The 18294-nt window shown below is 35.3% G+C and overlaps 3 protein-coding genes across 13 annotated transcripts in view; 2 read left to right on the top strand and 1 right to left on the bottom strand.

Annotated features, from left to right (window-relative positions):
• The first annotated feature begins 1250 nt into the window (after nucleotides 1-1250).
• On the top strand, nucleotides 1251-7225 carry LOC111484068. Of its 7 annotated transcripts, none has more exons than XM_023130515.1 (12): nucleotides 1251-1470; nucleotides 1636-1734; nucleotides 1808-1887; nucleotides 2190-2375; nucleotides 2459-2567; nucleotides 2655-2682; nucleotides 2812-2849; nucleotides 2960-2994; nucleotides 3088-3240; nucleotides 3353-5799; nucleotides 6520-6594; nucleotides 6706-7225. In XM_023130515.1, exons 2-12 carry the CDS (start codon nucleotides 1729-1731, stop codon nucleotides 6747-6749), a joined length of 3201 nt encoding a protein of 1066 aa, XP_022986283.1. In that variant the 5' UTR covers nucleotides 1251-1470; nucleotides 1636-1728; the 3' UTR covers nucleotides 6750-7225. The 7 variants fall into 7 exon arrangements, with proteins under 7 accessions (XP_022986283.1, XP_022986275.1, XP_022986323.1 ...); XM_023130507.1 differs by having other exon boundaries at nucleotides 6703-7225; XM_023130555.1 differs by having other exon boundaries at nucleotides 6520-6603; nucleotides 6706-6832.
• A 3192-nt stretch (nucleotides 7226-10417) lies between these two features.
• Nucleotides 10418-14219, bottom strand: LOC111489555 (probable S-adenosylmethionine-dependent methyltransferase At5g38100). Of its 3 annotated transcripts, none has more exons than XM_023137858.1 (5): nucleotides 14115-14205; nucleotides 13790-13918; nucleotides 12471-12697; nucleotides 11429-11668; nucleotides 10418-11345 (listed from the first exon to the last, which is right to left on the bottom strand). In XM_023137858.1, exons 3-5 carry the CDS (start codon nucleotides 12588-12590, stop codon nucleotides 10575-10577), a joined length of 1131 nt encoding a protein of 376 aa, XP_022993626.1. In that variant the 5' UTR covers nucleotides 12591-12697; nucleotides 13790-13918; nucleotides 14115-14205; the 3' UTR covers nucleotides 10418-10574. The 3 variants fall into 3 exon arrangements, with proteins under 3 accessions (XP_022993626.1, XP_022993634.1, XP_022993618.1); XM_023137866.1 differs by having other exon boundaries at nucleotides 13796-13918; XM_023137850.1 differs by lacking the exon at nucleotides 13790-13918 and having other exon boundaries at nucleotides 14115-14219.
• Nucleotides 14220-15069: 850 nt separating this feature from the next.
• Nucleotides 15070-18294, top strand: part of LOC111487167 (vacuolar fusion protein CCZ1 homolog B-like) — a 7067-nt gene continuing 3842 nt past the window's right edge. For 2 of the 3 annotated variants that reach the window (XR_002719004.1, XM_023134441.1), the window contains exons 1-6: nucleotides 15070-15371; nucleotides 16091-16299; nucleotides 17020-17113; nucleotides 17738-17921; nucleotides 18024-18062; nucleotides 18146-18255. Coding sequence is in view for 2 of the 3 variants with exons in the window: in XM_023134441.1 (XP_022990209.1) it covers nucleotides 16115-16299; nucleotides 17020-17113; nucleotides 17738-17921; nucleotides 18024-18062; nucleotides 18146-18255 (612 nt within the window). In the remaining variant the exon portion in view is untranslated. The remainder of the gene's footprint in view (nucleotides 15372-16090; nucleotides 16300-17019; nucleotides 17114-17737; nucleotides 17922-18023; nucleotides 18063-18145; nucleotides 18256-18294) is intronic. The other variant, XM_023134454.1, reaches the window with a different exon arrangement.

Below are 18294 nucleotides of genomic sequence, written 5' to 3'. Positions count from 1 at the left end.
ACATGTCTAACTTAAAGTTTGAGTAAAGTAACATGCAAGAGAGGTCAAAGTCCGTTGGCTTGACCCACATGATGGTCAACTATGATCGACCCCAACCAAAATAAAATCGACCCCTTCAAGCGTCGATAAGATTCTCTTTATTTCACGAGTATATTAGGTCATTCGTCACGTAACCGTTTCGTTTAATAGGTAACAATCCAAGTTACATCAATGTAAGAATTTCAATAGATTCTTGATAAACTATTGAGGAGCTCCATATTTCATTGCAAAATGAGGTTTCTTTTTAAAACGAAAATCGATTACACATCCAATAAACTAACTTTGTTGAATTTTAAAATTAAAAAAAAAACATGTTTAAAAATTGAGTTGGAACCTTGGATTATATAAATGTTTTTAAATTATAAATTTATTATTCCCCTATTGAATGTATTTACTTTGACATAGTTATATATTTATTTATTTTATTGAAAAAAAAATATAGCCATTAGTATTATTTTAGTCTTATTAATTCATTGAATAAACAATTTTATTCCAATTTTGAACTTAGAAACACAATAGGGTAAAGGGAAGAGGATAAAATATTCTCCTTTTGACTCTCATTACATTACTTTTTAAAATGTCATAATTAAGCCATTGGGTAAAAAAAAAAAACTTTATTCCATTAAAAAAAAAAACAATAATTCAAGTTTATTCTTATATGGAAATAAATATAATTCCAATTTAGATTTATAATCGTTTTATTTCATTCTAATGCATAATATTTTAGTTTGAATTGAGAAAATATGTATTTTAGAATTCAAAAATTATTTAAATCGGTTGAAGTCGGTATGATAATCAATTTTTTTTTTTAGCAATTTTCTTGTTATATTATACACGGTTAGAAGTATATTTCAAAATTTATATATATTTTTTAATATTTGAGATTCATACGAACAAAAATAATATGTTAAACTATATTAAATTGAGATATAACAAAAATAATATGAACAAATAAGGTAATGAAAATGATGTATGATTCCCCAATGATGGCAAAAGAAAGAAAATAACAATTGATAATAATAATAATTAATTAGTATTATTAAAAATAATAATAAATGGAAGCCGACAGAACTCAGCTGATGGAAGCGCGGTCGTTAGGAAGAAAACGTGGAGAAAGGAGCGTGAGAATCACGCGTTTAGTGGAATTATGAGTTTCGTAGCTTCGAAGTTTTTTTTTTTTGTTTTTTTTTTCTTTAAATAAAAAGAAAAAAGAAAAGGAAAAAGAAAAGGCTCTCAATGGAATTCTCAATACTTGCGATTTAAGGCTCGCAAAAGAACAGCTCCAGCTAAAGGGCCACAGATTACGACTTCCACTGAACTACTGGACCTCAAATCTTTACTCCCCATCGCTCATTTTCTTTTTTTCCCGATAGATCTTTCCGTCTTCGCTTCACTCTGCACCTTCATCACTCTTCTGATTGCAAAATCCAGGTACCTTTTATACTTTTTTCATCAATGTACTTCAAGAATTCACCATTTGAGTGAGTTCTGGTGCGAGTAAATGCATCTGAACAGACTGGATATTTTCTGTTCTTTTGTTTTCATCAGATTCTCTATTTGTACTTTGTAATTCTCGTGAATTCTTGGATTTTCCAGTGATTTTCCAGATCTGGGAGAACTGAGTTTTGTTTATGAATCTGGAATTTGCAAATTCGTCTTCTGAGTTGGATTTGTTCCTTTTTTAGTCTAATGATTGTATGTTTGTGTCCTTATGGTAATTTTGATGAACTGTTCTTCAAATTTGTGTTGCTTGTGATATTGAACTCAGGTGATTGCAATGAGTGGTGGAGTAGCTGATAATGCGCCTTTAGATTATGCCAGGATTCAGCTCATACCTTCTGAGAACAGGTTTTCTGTTTTCCTCCATTTCTTTTTGAAAGAATTTATATGAGATTCTGCTTGCAAAAACATGTTCTGTCATTGTTCCATTCCTAGTCCAACTATAAAACGAAGCATGATTCCTTGATATCTGTGCTTTTGAAGTCTAAATTCATTAGAGAAATTAATTCTTTAAGTAGATTTCTTGGAAAACAGAACATTCTACTTCTTTAGTAGCTTCTTACGTTCCTTCTTTCAAGATCATCTTTGGTTCAATAAAATTTCTTGTTCCTGAAATTTTTTCCCTTCATGATGGGAATGAGTGTTTATAGGTACGAGGCATTTGTTTGCTGTGGCAATGAGGTAGATGCCCTGGCTGAGGGGAATTTGGATGCATTGTTGCTGCATTTACCAGAAGTTCAAGAGCTTAATTCCAAAGGATCTAAGGCTAGCATTAAACTCCAACTTCCAGCTTCTTCAGCTGGTGCAACATGGTTCACAAAATCTACCTTAAGCAGGTTGTTCTAACTACATTATTTCAATGTTCAATTCCTTAAGCTGAATTGTGCATTTTTATTGATAATTTTACTTCTCTACTCAGGTTCCTCCATGTAGTTGGCTCGCCCGAATTAACCAATATTATGAAAACAATGAATGAGATGGCTCAACTAGAAGATACCAAGAGATTTCATCTTTCATTATATGGCCAGGTAGTAGTTCATGCTATCTATGTAAGTCGTTTTCCTATAATCTTTTCCTTGCTGGTGAAAGCTAATTTATTACAATATTCTTTCCAGGGTCAGATGTCGAAGACCAAAGAAAAAGGTAATTCTCGAAATCCATTTGGGGTAATGCCTTAATATCCTTACTTAAATTGTGCTTGAAGTGCTGATGAAACTACGGTGATATACTTTGATGTGTCTTGTAAGTATTGGCTATCACCTGTTTTGACAGATGGCTGCGACCTCGATGGCTCTAGTCTGAAACACGGGGTACTGATTTTTTCTTTGATTCTTAAAAACACTTGATCACTATGACTTTGATTACTTTATTTCGTTAATTTGTTGAGTTCCTCCTTGTGTAAATGTTACTGTGTTGGCAGTCTGGACCTGAATTTGCTTCATCAGCTGCATCGAAGTAGGTTATTTGAATTCTTAATCATCTGTTTTGTTTCTTTACGTAATATCGAATTGGTTGCTCAACTGTGAACAATGTAAAATGAATTGACAGAAACGAATTGTTGCGAGCTATGGACTTGAGGCTTACAGCATTAAATAAGGAATTAACTGCAGCATTTGAAAAGGCTTACGGTGCAACCTGCAGTTCTAAAGAAATCAGTCATTTAGCGAAGTTTTCGGAACATTTTGGAGCTATAAATTTGAAGTAAGTTATCCCAAACTAACACTTTGGAGAAGTTCATAGAAGAAACTTCTTTTCAGTATGTATATTTGTTCTCATTACAGCCTCAATTTACATCTTCATGTGATCTCTTCAGGAATTGTACATACAAATATTTGGAACTTAATCCGAAGAGTGATACCGTCGAGCTCATTAATGATGATGATAATAAGCACACCGTTACTTTGAATTTGAGCAACGAAAATGCTATTAGTATAAATGGCAGCCTTAAAGCTGAAAGATCAAATTCATCTACTCCAGTGAAATATGGTGTTTCACCTGCAAAAGTTGCCCAGATTGAGCGACAGGATTCATCAGAAACTGAGGAGTCTTCTGACTCTGATAATGAAAATGGGACACCAGCAGAAAGAAGTAGAACAATGGTACGGTCAGCGCTTTCGAGAAGGTCAGCATCACCCATGAGAAGGGTTCAGATAGGTAGAACGGGCTCCCGCCGAGCACCTGCAATAATGATTAGGAGTCTAAATCATCTGCAAACAAGAGACGGTATGTATACTCAAGGAGATGTAGCAGCTAATAGTGGTGATGATGAGGAAGGATCAGAACCTTCCTGTAAAGCAGCTGATAACAATGTTGGTAGAATATCGGTTCAGGCTGCAATCAGTCTTTTTGAAAGCAAACAGAGAAACGACCCATCCGAGGTTCAGAAAAGAAGATCATTAGCAAATATAACCGTTGGTGCAAATAAATTTGTATTGAGAAGATGGAGTACAGGCATGGGAGAGGCTTCTACGAAATGCCAGCCAGAGCTTGTTAGTGACGAATCCGATCCAATTAGTCATGATTTGGCTGAAGAGGCTCCGACGAGTAAGATAACAGAGGAAGTGGGATCTGAAAATAATATATCTTCAATCGATATGACTGCTGAAGTTGAAGTGAAATTAGAAGATTCAGACATAAAAGTTTCTGGTCCACCAGAGACTCGTGCAGATTCTCCTGTTAGTAAACCGCAGGAAGTTGTCCAAAAACTTTCCGCAAATTCAGAATGGACCCGTAGAAAGGAAGCAGAATTGGACCAAATGCTTAAAAAAGTGATGGAAAGTAAGCTTGTGGCACAAAAGAATTCTCAAGCAAATCGAAAAAAAGATGTCAATTCTGAGCAGAGGGGTGAATTGTATGATCAATACAAAGCAAAGAGAGATGAAAAACGTAGAGCAGAGGAAGCCAAAGTACATACAAATAAAGAGGCAAAAATTAAGGGAATTCGTCGAGTTGCTGATGATAGGAGATCCAAGATAGCCTCTACTGAAAATGTAACAAAAAAACGTGCCACACGTAAGCCTGAAGTTCCATCAGCAAATTTGTCGAAACCAGAAAAACCGAAGAAGGAAATCTCCAAACCATCCACAGTTGAAAAGATACCATCTAGAACAAAACCAATGGCTGCTACACGTAAGTCATGGCCATCTTCTGCATCAGAAAGAACCACTGGGATTTCTCCAGCCAGCGTGAATGCAACTCGTCAGAAAGCCCAACCGGTGTCATCCCTTAATCGACTGAGTGCTAAAATGGAAAGATCATCCCCCGTGCAAAAGAAAAATGTGAAGGAAAATAATGATAGTGCAAGGGACACGAGGCGTGTGAATGAAAAGAAGGAAATATTGCAAGCAAAGATGGGAAAAATAACAAAAGCGAAAGTTACACCTGCTGGGGATACCTCTGTTCCTGTGAAGTCGAGCATACGCGACAAGGTAGCCAAAAAAAGCAGCATAGTGCCAGTAGAATCAAAGTCCTTTCATAAGGGCTCTAGAAATAGCTTAGACAATAGTAGTCCAGTGATTAGCAAGACAAAATCTTCAAAACTTTCTAAGTCTGCAGATTCTTCTAAGAATAGCAAAAAATTGACTCGTGATCAAGAATTGGAGGTTACAGTTCCTGATCTGGCCAGTCAACCCGATAAAGAGGATGTTTCGTTGGCAGCACTTTGCGAATCCGAAACTGTTGTGAATGGTCAACAGGATAGCGAGATGCAGACTGTAGATATAGCTGATGATGCTCATCTTGGTGAGGATCTACTTCAAAAAAATGAAGAGAAATCTTCTTTAGAAATTATAGTTGAAGGAGAATCAATGATCCCACTGAAGTCCACGGAGGAAATAGAAGAGTTTCAAAAGATAACAGCCAATAGTGATGACACACCTCAACTTGCATCACTGGAAAATGCTGTACCAATCGAAAATCCCCGTGTTCGTCTCTCTTTGTCTCAGATGCTACAGGAAGAAAATAGTGAACCTGATAATATTGATTGGGGAATTGCAGAAAATCCTCCCACGATGAACTACCAAAGGGGTGCTCCAAAAGGATTTAAGAGACTCCTAAAGTTTGCAAGGAAAAGCAAGGGAGAAGCAAACCTGGCCGGTTGGTCGAGCCCTTCTGTGGTTTCTGAGGGGGAGGATGATTCTGAGGAATCTAAATCTCTGAGCACGAAAAAGGCAGACAATCTATTGATGAAAGCTACACATAACTCTGGTCTTGTAAAGGCTTCTCTGGACAAAAACTTTGACCATGAAAAACTATACTCAGGTTTGATCTTTTTCCTTGTCAATGTTGCATCTGTCTACTTTGTTTGGCTGTGATTTATCTTAAAACTGCGTTGCTTATTATGATTTCGACTCGAAAACACATTAGAAACCAACGGAACTTTTATGAATATTCTTAACATTCGCTTTTACATTTGAGCGCAGCCATCAATTTGATTTACAAAGCTCTGCACTTGAATTACTAATATGAATTAGAAGAAAATGATAATGTAGGAATTCGAACAAATCGATTAGGATGTGTTAATCTCTTCTATAAATATTCTCAATGTAACCGTTCAAGCCCACCGCTAACGGATATTGTTCTCTTTGGGCTTTCCCTTTCGGGATTCCCCTTAAGGTTTAAGAATGCGTCTGCTAGGGAGAGGTTTCCACACCCTTATAAAGAAGTTTTGTTCTCCTCCCCAACCCCCTTCGGGGCCCAGCGTCCTTGCTGGCACACCGCCTCGTGTCCATCCCCCTTCGGGGCTCAGCCTTCTCGCTGGTACATGTCCGGTGTTTGGTTCTGATACCATTTGTAACAACAGCCCAAACCCACCGCTAGCAGATATTGTCCTCTTTGAGCTTTTCCTTCCGGGACTCCCCTTAAAGTTTTAAAATGCATCTGCTAGGGAAAGCCACTCCCTCATAAAGAATTATTTGTTCTCCTCCCCAATCGACATGGGATCTCACACTCAACTTGCATGTCATAAATATGCATATGCAGGTACATATGGTGGACAGAATTTTAATTCCAAGTTTCAAGAAAGCCATGATCATGCTGCAGTTTCTTCAACTAAAGGTTAGACATGTATGATTTACATTTTCCCAATCTCTGTTCTTGTTTTTCCTTTTGGCACATCTATGAAAACAAGGATTTTAACTCTATTTTTCTTTATACTCGTGGCAGTAGGCAGGTCTTTCTTTTCGCTATCTGCTTTTCGGGGCAGTAAATAGAAAGAATGAGCAAGTTTTGGGACATATCGTTCTCTGCCACATTTTCTTCAAGGTGAATATTGTGAAAGCTGCTTCCCTTCTCTTCATACTACAGAATTTGTAATGTATCTCTCCCTGAACATAAATATTGACTAACAGTTAGTATTCTTTCACTTACTTTGCCATGGATGTAAGATTCAATAGCTTTGCTAAGCATTTTGTTCTTCAGTTCTTGTGGACAAACTGAGTATATACTGAACACTGAAGCTGAATTCTGGCAGGATAGGATACCACAGTCACTTGGTAGCTGGACATATTACTAACATCCCAGCTATCCATGTTGTACTGTGATAGCCGAAAGTTTATTGTTTAAAACAATACTAAGTTTTGGAGATTTTCTATTTGTTTTGTTTTCAAAACTGTCATAAGTACTGTGATTTCAGGTGATTTGTAAAGATAAAGTCATTATCAATAGGATTTGTGATTTGGAAGGAAAAGTATTTTTTTTTTGTTCCCTCCCTTTATCTTTGGAAACGAATTTCATTTGCCGTGAGAACGAAAACTACATAGCATGCTTCGTGGTCAATAAGAGTCGAGGTAAATAAGAAATAAGTTAAAGTCACAGTGGTATTGACCTAAGACTTAATAGCCTACATCATTTCACAATGCTAAATGATTATCTTATGAGAAAGTGAACAACAAACATTTGATGAAATTTCTTGCCTCACTTTCAGTTGAGAGGGAAGGTAGATTTGACTCGAATATCAGACTTGATCTTTAATCCTACACCAGTTGCATTCCACATACATCCCACATACATTCCACATACATCCCACATACACCAGTTGAAGCACTCCTAATTTCCTTACTTTTTGATTCCTTTGAAAGTTTCATCATTTATCATTCAATTCGTTGCCTTCTTTCGAGTAGATCCATTAGCATCCAGCCATCCAACCAATCTTGTTGAACTATTGACAAACGAAAAGAACTTATTTTGATGAAAATTTCTGAAGCACACAATCCTACCCCATTTGAATCCGAGTTTACCTTTACACTTCAAACAACAGTCAAGTATCATTATTATTACGCTAACCATGCAGTGTTCAAAACCAGCCTTAATATGAGATTTTAACGACTGAGAAACCTTCTTATTTGTCCATTTTTCTAATGACCGATCTAAGATAAGTTCCCACCAGCACCTCTTAGTTGTATTTACACTTTTCGAAATCTTGAAAAGAATCCAACTCGAAATCAAAGAAGTGATAGATATGGTGATCATGTGACCTCTCAGCCAAGTGATGAAACCCCCTAGCAAGCTAAGGGGCATGAAGAACAGAGAGAGAGAGAGAGAGAGGCATGTTCTACACAGGCTGTTCTCAAATGTGCAGAGCATGTGGGCGAACGTGCAAACTTATGAAGAGGCTTTACCATTAGGGAAAGATCCACACCCATATTATGCTATTTTTCTCCCCAATCGCCAACCAAACCAAAAGAAAAGAAAAAAAAAACCCTGAAGATTGCAGAGTTTAAAAGGCCCTTTTGGACCACTGGATTTCTGCAATACCAAGGACTAAAAACCATGCATAGCCTAAGTGGTAGGGTTACATGCACCTATACATATAATATATATAATATCAAAGTTGTGGTATTATTATATGTGTGTTTCTTTGGATGGTGGTGTTGAGAGAAATCAAACCTATTCAGTGTTGTTCTAACCTATTTTCTTATGTGTTTCCTTAAATATCAACAAAGGCTTATAATAAAGTTCGTAAACCATCTAAGTGTAGCGATTAGTTTCATTTAGATCGTTGGTTCTTCGCCTGTTATCTGTTGAACTAAAATGTAGTTGAACCGTTTATCATATTACAAAAGAGCGATTGGGTTGTGGTTAAATGTTTATAGGACAAGACTCTCATGTGAGTCTGGATTGATGTCCCTTATCATATCAAACCCTAATCTTTCAAGTAATTGAGCTCAAGAATGAACTTTGAGAACTCATGGGTGTGATGTTTTGGTTAAGAAAATCGAGTGAAGTCATGGTGAAAGCGAGTCCTTATTCGCTGTGTGTAATTGTGTCATTCTCTATAAAGCTCGAGTGAACCTAAAAGTAATCTTTGTAATCCTCCACGTCTATAATTCATACCCGAATTTGGGGTCTAAATTCGATATTTGATGATTTTGACATTCCTCTGCATCCTATAGGATATGATCACGTTACTTATTTATCTTGAAGTTCTTCTAAAAGTGAAGATTTTTTCCATAAACCAACATATTTTTATACGAAAACTCTATAAGAGGCCACCAAATTAGAGAGGGAGGAAAAGACATGCTGAAAAGATCATGTGGGGAAGTTTTCACTCTCAGAAACACTCTAAGACAAGTAGGTAACATGACCATGTTATAGAAGATGCAGGAAACTGCCACGACCATCAGGTGCTGAACCCATATTCCAAATCCTTATTCGAATCATAAGCACGAGGTAATATGGGTTTCAAACCCGCTCTTCTCTTCTAAGTCTCTGTCTTAATATGTATATATTAAAAAAGTAAACATATAATATACATAGTTTTAGTTGTTAAAGAGGGAAGCAAATGATGATTATGTTAGATGTTGGGTCAGCTGGTGAGCTTTTTCTTTGAATTAAAAAACTTAGAGAAGAACATGCATCATCTTGCTATTAATATTTACCCATAAAACTTAGTTCAAATACATGAAATTTAAATGGAGAAGCACCATCCCTTTTTGTCATATTTTTTTTTATTTACTTTTTCAATAATTAATTCAACTTTATTTTTGTCTCCTTTAACTGCATCAAGATGGACCTCCTTTTTTATTTCCTTTTTTTATTTTTAAATAATAATTATTTTGAGAAATATTATTTAATGTGATCAACTTTTTTCACGTGTTGTACTTCCATAGATTTTGAATTTCCCTTTTGAAGTAATAATGTTAATTTTTAATTGCTTCCATATTTTTAATTCTTAGAGAGAAAAAAAAAAAAAACAGAGTTAAATTGGATCGGGTTTATAATAAATTTGCATAACGCTATGATAATGGTTAGGTATTTTTTCGATCTCTCGAGAAATTTATTTTAATTAATACATAAAATTAACATAATAAGTGACGAATGATTTATTTTTAAATTATTTTTGACCGACGTAATTAATTAGTATATAAAGGTACCATTCACTCTTTTTTTTTTTTTTTTTTTTTTTAGCTTTTTGTAAAAAAAATTAGAGAGTAAGATTCGAACATTTGATTTGTTGATCAAAGTTAATGCATGTTCGGTGTTTAAAGTTTTGAAATGACACTTATAGTCTCGAAAGATTAAAAAAATTTGTATATATGTTTAATTAGTTGAGTCAAGCTTAAATTGGTTAATTTTGATAAGAAATATATATATATTTATATAAAAGCTTTAATAGTATAAAAATATATTGAAAATGTCTAAAATATTAAAATGCCGACGTGGATAAAAATATCGAAGTTGCGAGAATTTTGAAAAAATATTATACAAATCGACGAAAATAGTTTGAATTATTAAAATACACGTCATAAGTGGACTATAATCATATCTAAAAAAGCATATACAACCCTACCAACTTTGTATTATAATTTTCATTTGTTTATTTATATTGCATTCAACGTATTTCGTGAAAACGAACATTTGAAGCTAAAAACATAATATATGATACGATAAACACAAACAATTTCTTATTATAACTTATAATCAGTCAATAAGACTGATTCAACGTCACACACGTTATTGGATTACAACAAATCACACCCATCAAATACAAATCTGAAGACATTCACCCTCGATCACGAGATCAAGGTTTCAATCGTTTATATGCGTTTCAAAACAACAAAGAGTTGAACTTTTTCATGGAGCTTAGAGTTGACTTCCTCATTATAGGGTTCAAGTTTATGGGTGACTCTTTCAAATATTTGGTCAATGATGTTAGGGTCATTGCCAAAATGGTTGGTGAAAATGCCTTCCATTGCAGCCCTGATATGGTCAATCCACTCTCTAGTGTCCACCGCGCCTTCAATCCATGTGGTTGGCGCTGTTAGCTCCATCCTTTCAATGCTAAAGTGCCCATTTTCTTCCACTAATTGCCTCATTTCAGCTGGACACGTTATGTATATGGGCAAGTTAAAGGAGTCCACTTCAGCTTCACTCACCAGCCCCTCTTTTGACATATCCATGAGCGTTGAGGCTAGAAGATTATATAGCAACCCTGATGGTAAGCCAGCAGCTGACACTCCATCAGGGTTCCCTGATGTTATGATCACCATAATCCCTCCTTCCACCAGCTCCTCCGCCCTAGCCCTCAGAAAATTCCCCATATCCTTGGCATATTGTGCTGAATACGCTGCAGCCACCGTCTCCGTCGCCCCGAGGTAATGTATCTTCCCCTTGTTCCACGCTGGTGACTGCTCATCTAGTACCTCCTCCGGTATCCTCGACAACCAATGCACTGCGTATGACGAATGCATAAATTGCACCGAGGATGTCGGGAATAGTCTCCGGTGGAATGACCCCGCCACACCCGCCGCAAAGTAGTCTCGATCCTCCGGCATTGATTGGAAAAGCGTGTTGAAATCATTGGTAGTCTGTATCATGTATTACGAGTATGAATGAATTTAAATAATGTAACGATCCACTTTTGAATTTAGGGATGATTTAATTTAGTCACCTGATCGTTAAAAAACACTTGAAACTCAGGTAATGGTGAGGTAGGACACACTGATTGGAACGTTCGTTTCATTGAGTTTACAATGTGTTGCATTGTCCCGAACGTGTTCGGCCCCGTTGCACAACCCATGTCGGCAAGAACAAGGGTATTTGAAGGGGAAGAAGAAGAGAGCTTTTGAATCTCAAAATTGTGGGCAATTTCTTGATCAATTTTATCTCTTTCAACGTTTGCAAATAATCTCTGAAACAAAAGGGAAAAGAAGGAATAATATGATGAACATAAAGAGGTGGCCCATGCAGATCCAACACTTGGAGGAAATAAATAATGGCACTTGTGTTTGATCCGTACAGAAAATATTGTTGACAAAGCTGATAAAATCAAGGCACCCCATGAATGTTCTTGGTGTTAATTAGGGTTTCAAATTGGCCAACTTGTTTGTATTTTTTATTACAAAAGTTTACTTTTTTTGTTATTATAATTGTTCTGACTTTTTAGGAGCATATAATTAAATAAAGGGTTTATTTCAAAGATTGTTTATAGGGTATCTTAGAGTGGGAACAAATTAAAGGTTAGTGGCTAGGGTTTGTAGGGTGGAACACGACCTAGGGATAGCTATGTCGGAATAGAATCTTAATATTAAATTTAAGAGCTGAGATTTCAACGAGAATTGAGACCACAATGAGATCCCATGTTAGTTGGTGAAGGGAACAAAACATAGAGTGTGACTGGAACTGAAAGTCCAATAGATGAACTTGGACGGTTATAAATGGTATCAGAGCCAAACAGTGAGAGATGTGTCAAGTGGGGTGGATTGTGAGATCCCATATTTGTTAGACACGGGAATGAAACATTTCTCACAAGTGTGTGGAAACCTCTCCCTACTGGATGCATCGAGGGAAAGTTCAAAAGAGAAAGCCTACAATATCTGGTGGTGGTGAGTTTAGACCGTTACAATTCATGAATCTCATTTGTTAAAGTTTATAGCAAACGGGTTCGAAGAAAAATGAATGAAAAATTCAACCGACATGTCGATAGAGCAAACCTGATAAGAAGAGTTGTTAGAGTAGCTGTGAGTGCCATTGCCTCCATTTGCAGGAGAAGAATGAGAAAACTTGGAGAAAATGGCGTCTTGATTACATGAATCTTGCAATAACTTAGCCATTTTCAAGGGGGAGAGAGCAAAGAATGTGGAGGAAAGCTAAGAAGGTCTGAGCTTATATAGAACTTCACAACTGGGAAATGCACCAATTATTTGAAGGGCTAAAAACACTGTCAAATAAAAGAATAAAAAATCAATAATTGAAGTGCCAAAAAGAAAAGGGAATAATTACACGTAAAATAATGCGAAAACATCACAACCACATAACACATCAACCTTTTCGGTCATATCGAACACTTTCTAAGTGCTACACAACATTTTTAAACAACTGAACGATCATTCTATGCCTGCTTGCATAGTTTAGTTAGTGCATTATGAACGATATCTATCTTATTATCGATAGATATCTATGTATGTATGTATGTTGGTTGGTTTGAGCCTTCTTCGATTTGTTGACTGACCGACTCATTCGTTCATATTATTAAGTGGACCGATTGAAGCTAGCTCGATTGATTATTTGCTAATTATTCGATATTTTTTAGGTCAAATTTAAAAGTTAGATTAAATTTTAATTTTTTCGACTAAATTTTAATTTTAAAATTTGTTTTAATCAATAAAAACAAATATTGGTTATAATTTATTGACTTCAATACATAAACTATTTTCATTTTAGGTGTGCTCCTTTGTTTATTTAATAAACTAACCCCTATTCTTTTCTAATTTACTCTTTAGCCCCACACTACCTTTTTCATAATTTTTTTCAAAATATTTATTGATTATCAACTTGTCTTGTCCATATATACCATCAAACCGACTATATTTCAATAGGTATATCATTAAAAATTGGCCATCTTTTGGTCTATATTAGTAAAAACGAAAATTTAGAGACTAAAATAATTAAATTTTAAAAGTATAAGGACCCAAAGTATAGTTTAAAAATATCGGGACTAAAATAAATAGAAGCGGAAGTAGATAGATTGAAATAGATATTATCTAATCACTTAGTGCACATGGCATTGAAAAGAGGGCATACCCTATGGACGCTTGCGATAGTAGTAGTTGAATAGTTGGTCCATCCTATAGAATATTAGTGAGCTAGTCTAAAACGTTTCTGTCGTACAATTTTTTATATTGTTTTTCATATGAATCTCAAATCTTTCGGTTCATGATGTTCTTGCCTTTACCTAAAAAAAAGTTTTGAAATACTGAGAATTAAAATACTTAGTTATGTCACCCTGTTTGTTAAGGTTAGATATGCTTACACATACGTCAACGTGCAAGTGCGACGGTAAGATCTTTGCTTCACAACACAAGTCATCTAGCTTGTAATAATAAAGTCATCGAGCTTGTAACTCTACTCGATTCCAAAAACGTAAACTTCCACCGTTTGACTAGAAATCAAATATAGGTCTAATTTAGGAGCCAAAAACAAAAATTTACTGACATCCTCGACAAAAATATACATATATATTAAAACTAAAAGTTACATATTTTATTTAAATGAAAAATAATTTAACGAGTAAGTTTGGTCTAAAAAAGTGTTAAACTCGAGATAAAATTTAAAAGTATTAAAAAAAAAAAAAAAACCTGGGAGTTTTTGGAGTAGCTATGGGAACCATGGCCTCCATTTGCAGGGCAGGAATCAAGAGGAGCTCCCTTCATACCTCCAAAATTATCATTTTGGCCATCAATTTGAGGCCATTTTATACACATACAGGGCCAAATGTGTAATCATACTTTTATTATAAAAAATAAAGGCCTTTAAATATTAGAATCTGATGCTCGAACCATGGCCTCCACTAAAACACAATTTTTTTTTTGAATTTTTATATTCTTGTCATTTTACTATTTATTGATGGGAAGAAAATAATTGAAAATAAATTTAATATTAATAAAGATACAATTGAAATTTTTAAAGGACTACGGGACCAAACTAAATAAACTTTTATTTAATTACTCCAATTATTAAATAATATTAAATCTATAAATTGTACGGACAAATATTATTTTGAACTAAAAAATAAAAACAATTTTCAAAGGAGGGACCATCAATAAATATTACATTTTTTTTAAAGAAATAAATATTCAAGTTTACTACTAAATGCCCCATTGATACATTTGAAGTTTTGTAGTTTTGTTCAAATATATAAAAATATAAATATTTAAAAATTAAAAATTTTGGACTCATAATCCCTCCTGATGTCGTATATGCCAAACATATGAAAAAATACGACTAGTTGTCAAATTTTTCTATTTGAATTATATGCTATTAATGTTGTCGTTACTTCATATTACTTGTCAGCTTATAACATTTATTTCTCAAATTTTTTTATTTTAATGAACAATAGAGCCGATGAGCGTAATATTTTATGCGAAAACATTTATTTAAAATCGTTCTTAAAATAATGGTATGGACTCATGGGAAGAGCCTCAAAATAAAATAACTAAATGTAAAATTAAATAAAAAATTAAAATAGGCTCTAAATTCATCTCGGTAAGATCTACGAAATAAAATACAACTGACTAATTTAATTCTATTGACCACCGGTGAGGAGAGTCCGAGTTATCGACCTTCTGAAAATCTTGGTTTGTGTTCCTGCTGTCTGCTGATAGAGGGCATTCCGCAGCCCCAATTAGCCGACCAAACAACCCTAAAATATACTGTTCGACAGCCCTAGATCTTTCTCATCGATCGGATCCTCTTTGGAAGTTATTGATGTTTGTTAGGGCTCTAACGAGTTAATTCTCCCAATGTTCCTCTCCAATATCCGATCGACGGCGAATGCAATGAGCACTCGAGCTTAGCGTTCCGTTGAGGTGGTGCTTGAATTGCTTATTCTAGAGGTACGCCTTCTCCTCCGACAACTTCGTTGAATTCCAGTTTAGTGGTGTTGGACTCTGTGAATTATGCCCATGTTTAGTGAAATTCAGCTAGATTGGGGTCCTTTCGCGATAATTACTTTTAATCTAGGGGGCTAAATGACTTCAATGTAATTTAGTCACTATTCGAAATTTTACTTGCGTAGGGGTTCAGTGATTTCTTTCTTTATAGGGGTCTTCAATGTAGTTTGGTTGCTTATAGAAATTTAACCTGCAAACGGGTCGAGCAGCTCTCTCTTTGTTGGTGTACACCTTTTGACAAATTCGTTGATTTCCAGTCTAGTGGTTTTGAACTAATGGACTCTATGAACTATCCCCCATTTTAATTAAATTCAACTATATAGTGATATTTTCGTTTGAATTGTAGTTTTGTTAAATATATATATATATTATAACAAAACTCGTATTAATTTGAAACAATCTCTTTCAATCTTAGGGGTTCGAAGACTTCTAAGCAATTTAGTTGTTCCTCTAAGTTTTACTTGTAAGCGGAGTATCCCTTGTACATATAGCTAGTATGTTCAGCAATTGCTATGTAGTTTGATAGTGTAGAGACTGATATGAATATTTGAATGCTTCGTAGTTGGTTTATTTATATTATTCCTGCTTGCCATATATGTATGATTGGTCGCTTGGTGTTCCCGTTTCAAAAATACTAATTGATATTTTTCTCGTTTCCGAAGGTTTTTTACTAGAAAAAGTAAATAATGGGCCTATCGACTGCCACTACTTCTGTTTCTGAGGCCATTCAGCTCTGTGTATTTGATTCAAGGAGAGGACAACAAGAGGGACAAGAGCTGGATAAGATATTATTTTTCTATCCAGCTGATTTACCCTTTACAAAACAATTATATATCATTGGGCTCAGTGAAGGACTTATCACATTTACAAGGTCAGTATCATTCTTTGTTCTATTTTTCAAAAATAGGTATCCATCATGCAGAGATATTTGAAGAGCAGATATAAGAAATAAGAAAGCCAGAAATTGCTCAAAGAATGTTTGGAACTTGCAACGGAATAAGCAAATACACTTTTTTTGGAGTAAAATTTTGTGCATTGGTGATATAGTTAGTTTGTGACTTTTTTGTTTCTTCCATTCTCGGTGCCAAACATGATTATACTTTTGTTTTGTTTCGTTTTTTTTCTCCCCCCCCCCCCCCCCCCCCCCCCCCCCCCCCCCCCCCCCCCCCCCCCCCCCCCCCCCCCCCCCCCCCCCCCCCCCCCCCCCCCCCCCCCCCCCCCCCCCCCCCCCCCCCCCCCCCCCCCCCCCCCCCCCCCCCCCCCCCCCCCCCTTTTGCAAATGTTTTTTTCAATTTTACTTGTACATGTAATCAATGCATGAAAGACAAATGAAACCATAATGGATGCATGTTTTTCTTTTGGGCTGAAAATAATTCTTTCACTAAACAAGGTCCTTGTGAACTCCTCGATTACGTTCTTTAGTAAGATATTTAGGGAGTTACTTAGGTCTACTTTTCTAATTACAGTTGATTAGTTTTAATGAGATAACAAAGTAAACCCAGTCGATTTAAGTTCTGCTCAAAGTTACTTCAATATATTCACATTTCATGCCTGAGTTGGTAGTTAAATGAAGAATGAAAACTTCATGCAGAACATTCTCCCCAGAGGCTGCTTGTGAGGTCATTGAAGCAGAGAAGCACTCTCATGTATTTTTTGAGGCAGAGCAAGATATATGGATGATTTTGGTACAGTTTTGTTCTAAATAATGTATCAGTAAATGGTAGTAGTACTATTTTGTTTGGGGATCACTACATTCAGATGATAACAGATGTAGTACTATTTTGTTTGGGGATCACTACATTCAGATGATCACATCTGTTATGTTTTATCATCAATGCAAGTAACATGCTAGTCTGGTGCACTCAGATGGAAGCAATGTTGATATGGTTAAATAATTTTCTTACATGCTACTGTAAATCGTTGATTGCTTTAATTGTCCTGAATTTCATATAATATCTAATGTGTTATCCTAGAATTCTGAGTTACTTTCAGAAATTAGATTTTTGTTTATCTTATTGATTGGTGACATCTCTTTTTGCGTTGACATATGTTCAGATTAAATGCTTACATTTTACTCGTTGAAATTAAAGGTTTTCCATTTACCAAGTTTCTTTTTGAGAAAAAAAAAAATTCCCCACTATTTTGCTTTGGTCTCTTTTGTTTCAATCATGTGTGTACTTGCAACTAAACCTGTGCAGTGTTTTCAGTCATGCATTTTGTTGTTCTCAACTGCACTTTTGTTCTCCTAAAGAACCATTCTTAAACTTTAATTGCTCTGTATTTCTAATTAATTATCTATGTTAGGGTAGGTTGTGGAGAAAAATAAGGAGTTAGAAGCAATTTGGCGGATGGATGCATTGCAGAAGCTTCTTAAGGAAATCCACTCTCTTTTTCTAATGTTTCATGGATCTATAAGGTTATTACTTGAGAAAGAACCGACAGGAGAAGCTTCCAGATCACATTTGTATTCCTTCATCACCGATTATCTGAATGGTAAGTTATTTGCTGCCACTTTTCAGCTAAAATGTTTTTCATGAAGTCAAGTACTTACTACCTTTGTTTCAAAACATTTCATTGTAAGTTACTAATTGTCAGCATGTCAAAAGCGGTCTGCATTGGATAGGTGCTGCTGTGGTAATATTGAAGTTGCTGATTATCAAGATTGGGATTGAAATTTCTGCATTTCATGCCTAATTCCTTTCTTTCTTTCGAGACAGATTTTCTTGTTGGAAAGAAACTCCAGTTACCATCATTTGTAGACTGTTTAAAGGAACGTGGAACTGTACAGATGCTGACCATAGGGCGAGATGCTGCCATTGAAGTTCAGGTTTGTCCCTGTAAAAAAAAAAAAAAAAAAAAAAAAAAA

Source organism: Cucurbita maxima, unplaced genomic scaffold, assembly GCF_002738345.1.
Source record: "Cucurbita maxima cultivar Rimu unplaced genomic scaffold, Cmax_1.0 Cma_Scf00001, whole genome shotgun sequence".
Classification (NCBI taxonomy): Eukaryota; Viridiplantae; Streptophyta; class Magnoliopsida; order Cucurbitales; family Cucurbitaceae; genus Cucurbita; species Cucurbita maxima.
This window is presented reverse-complemented; position numbering and strand designations above follow the sequence as displayed.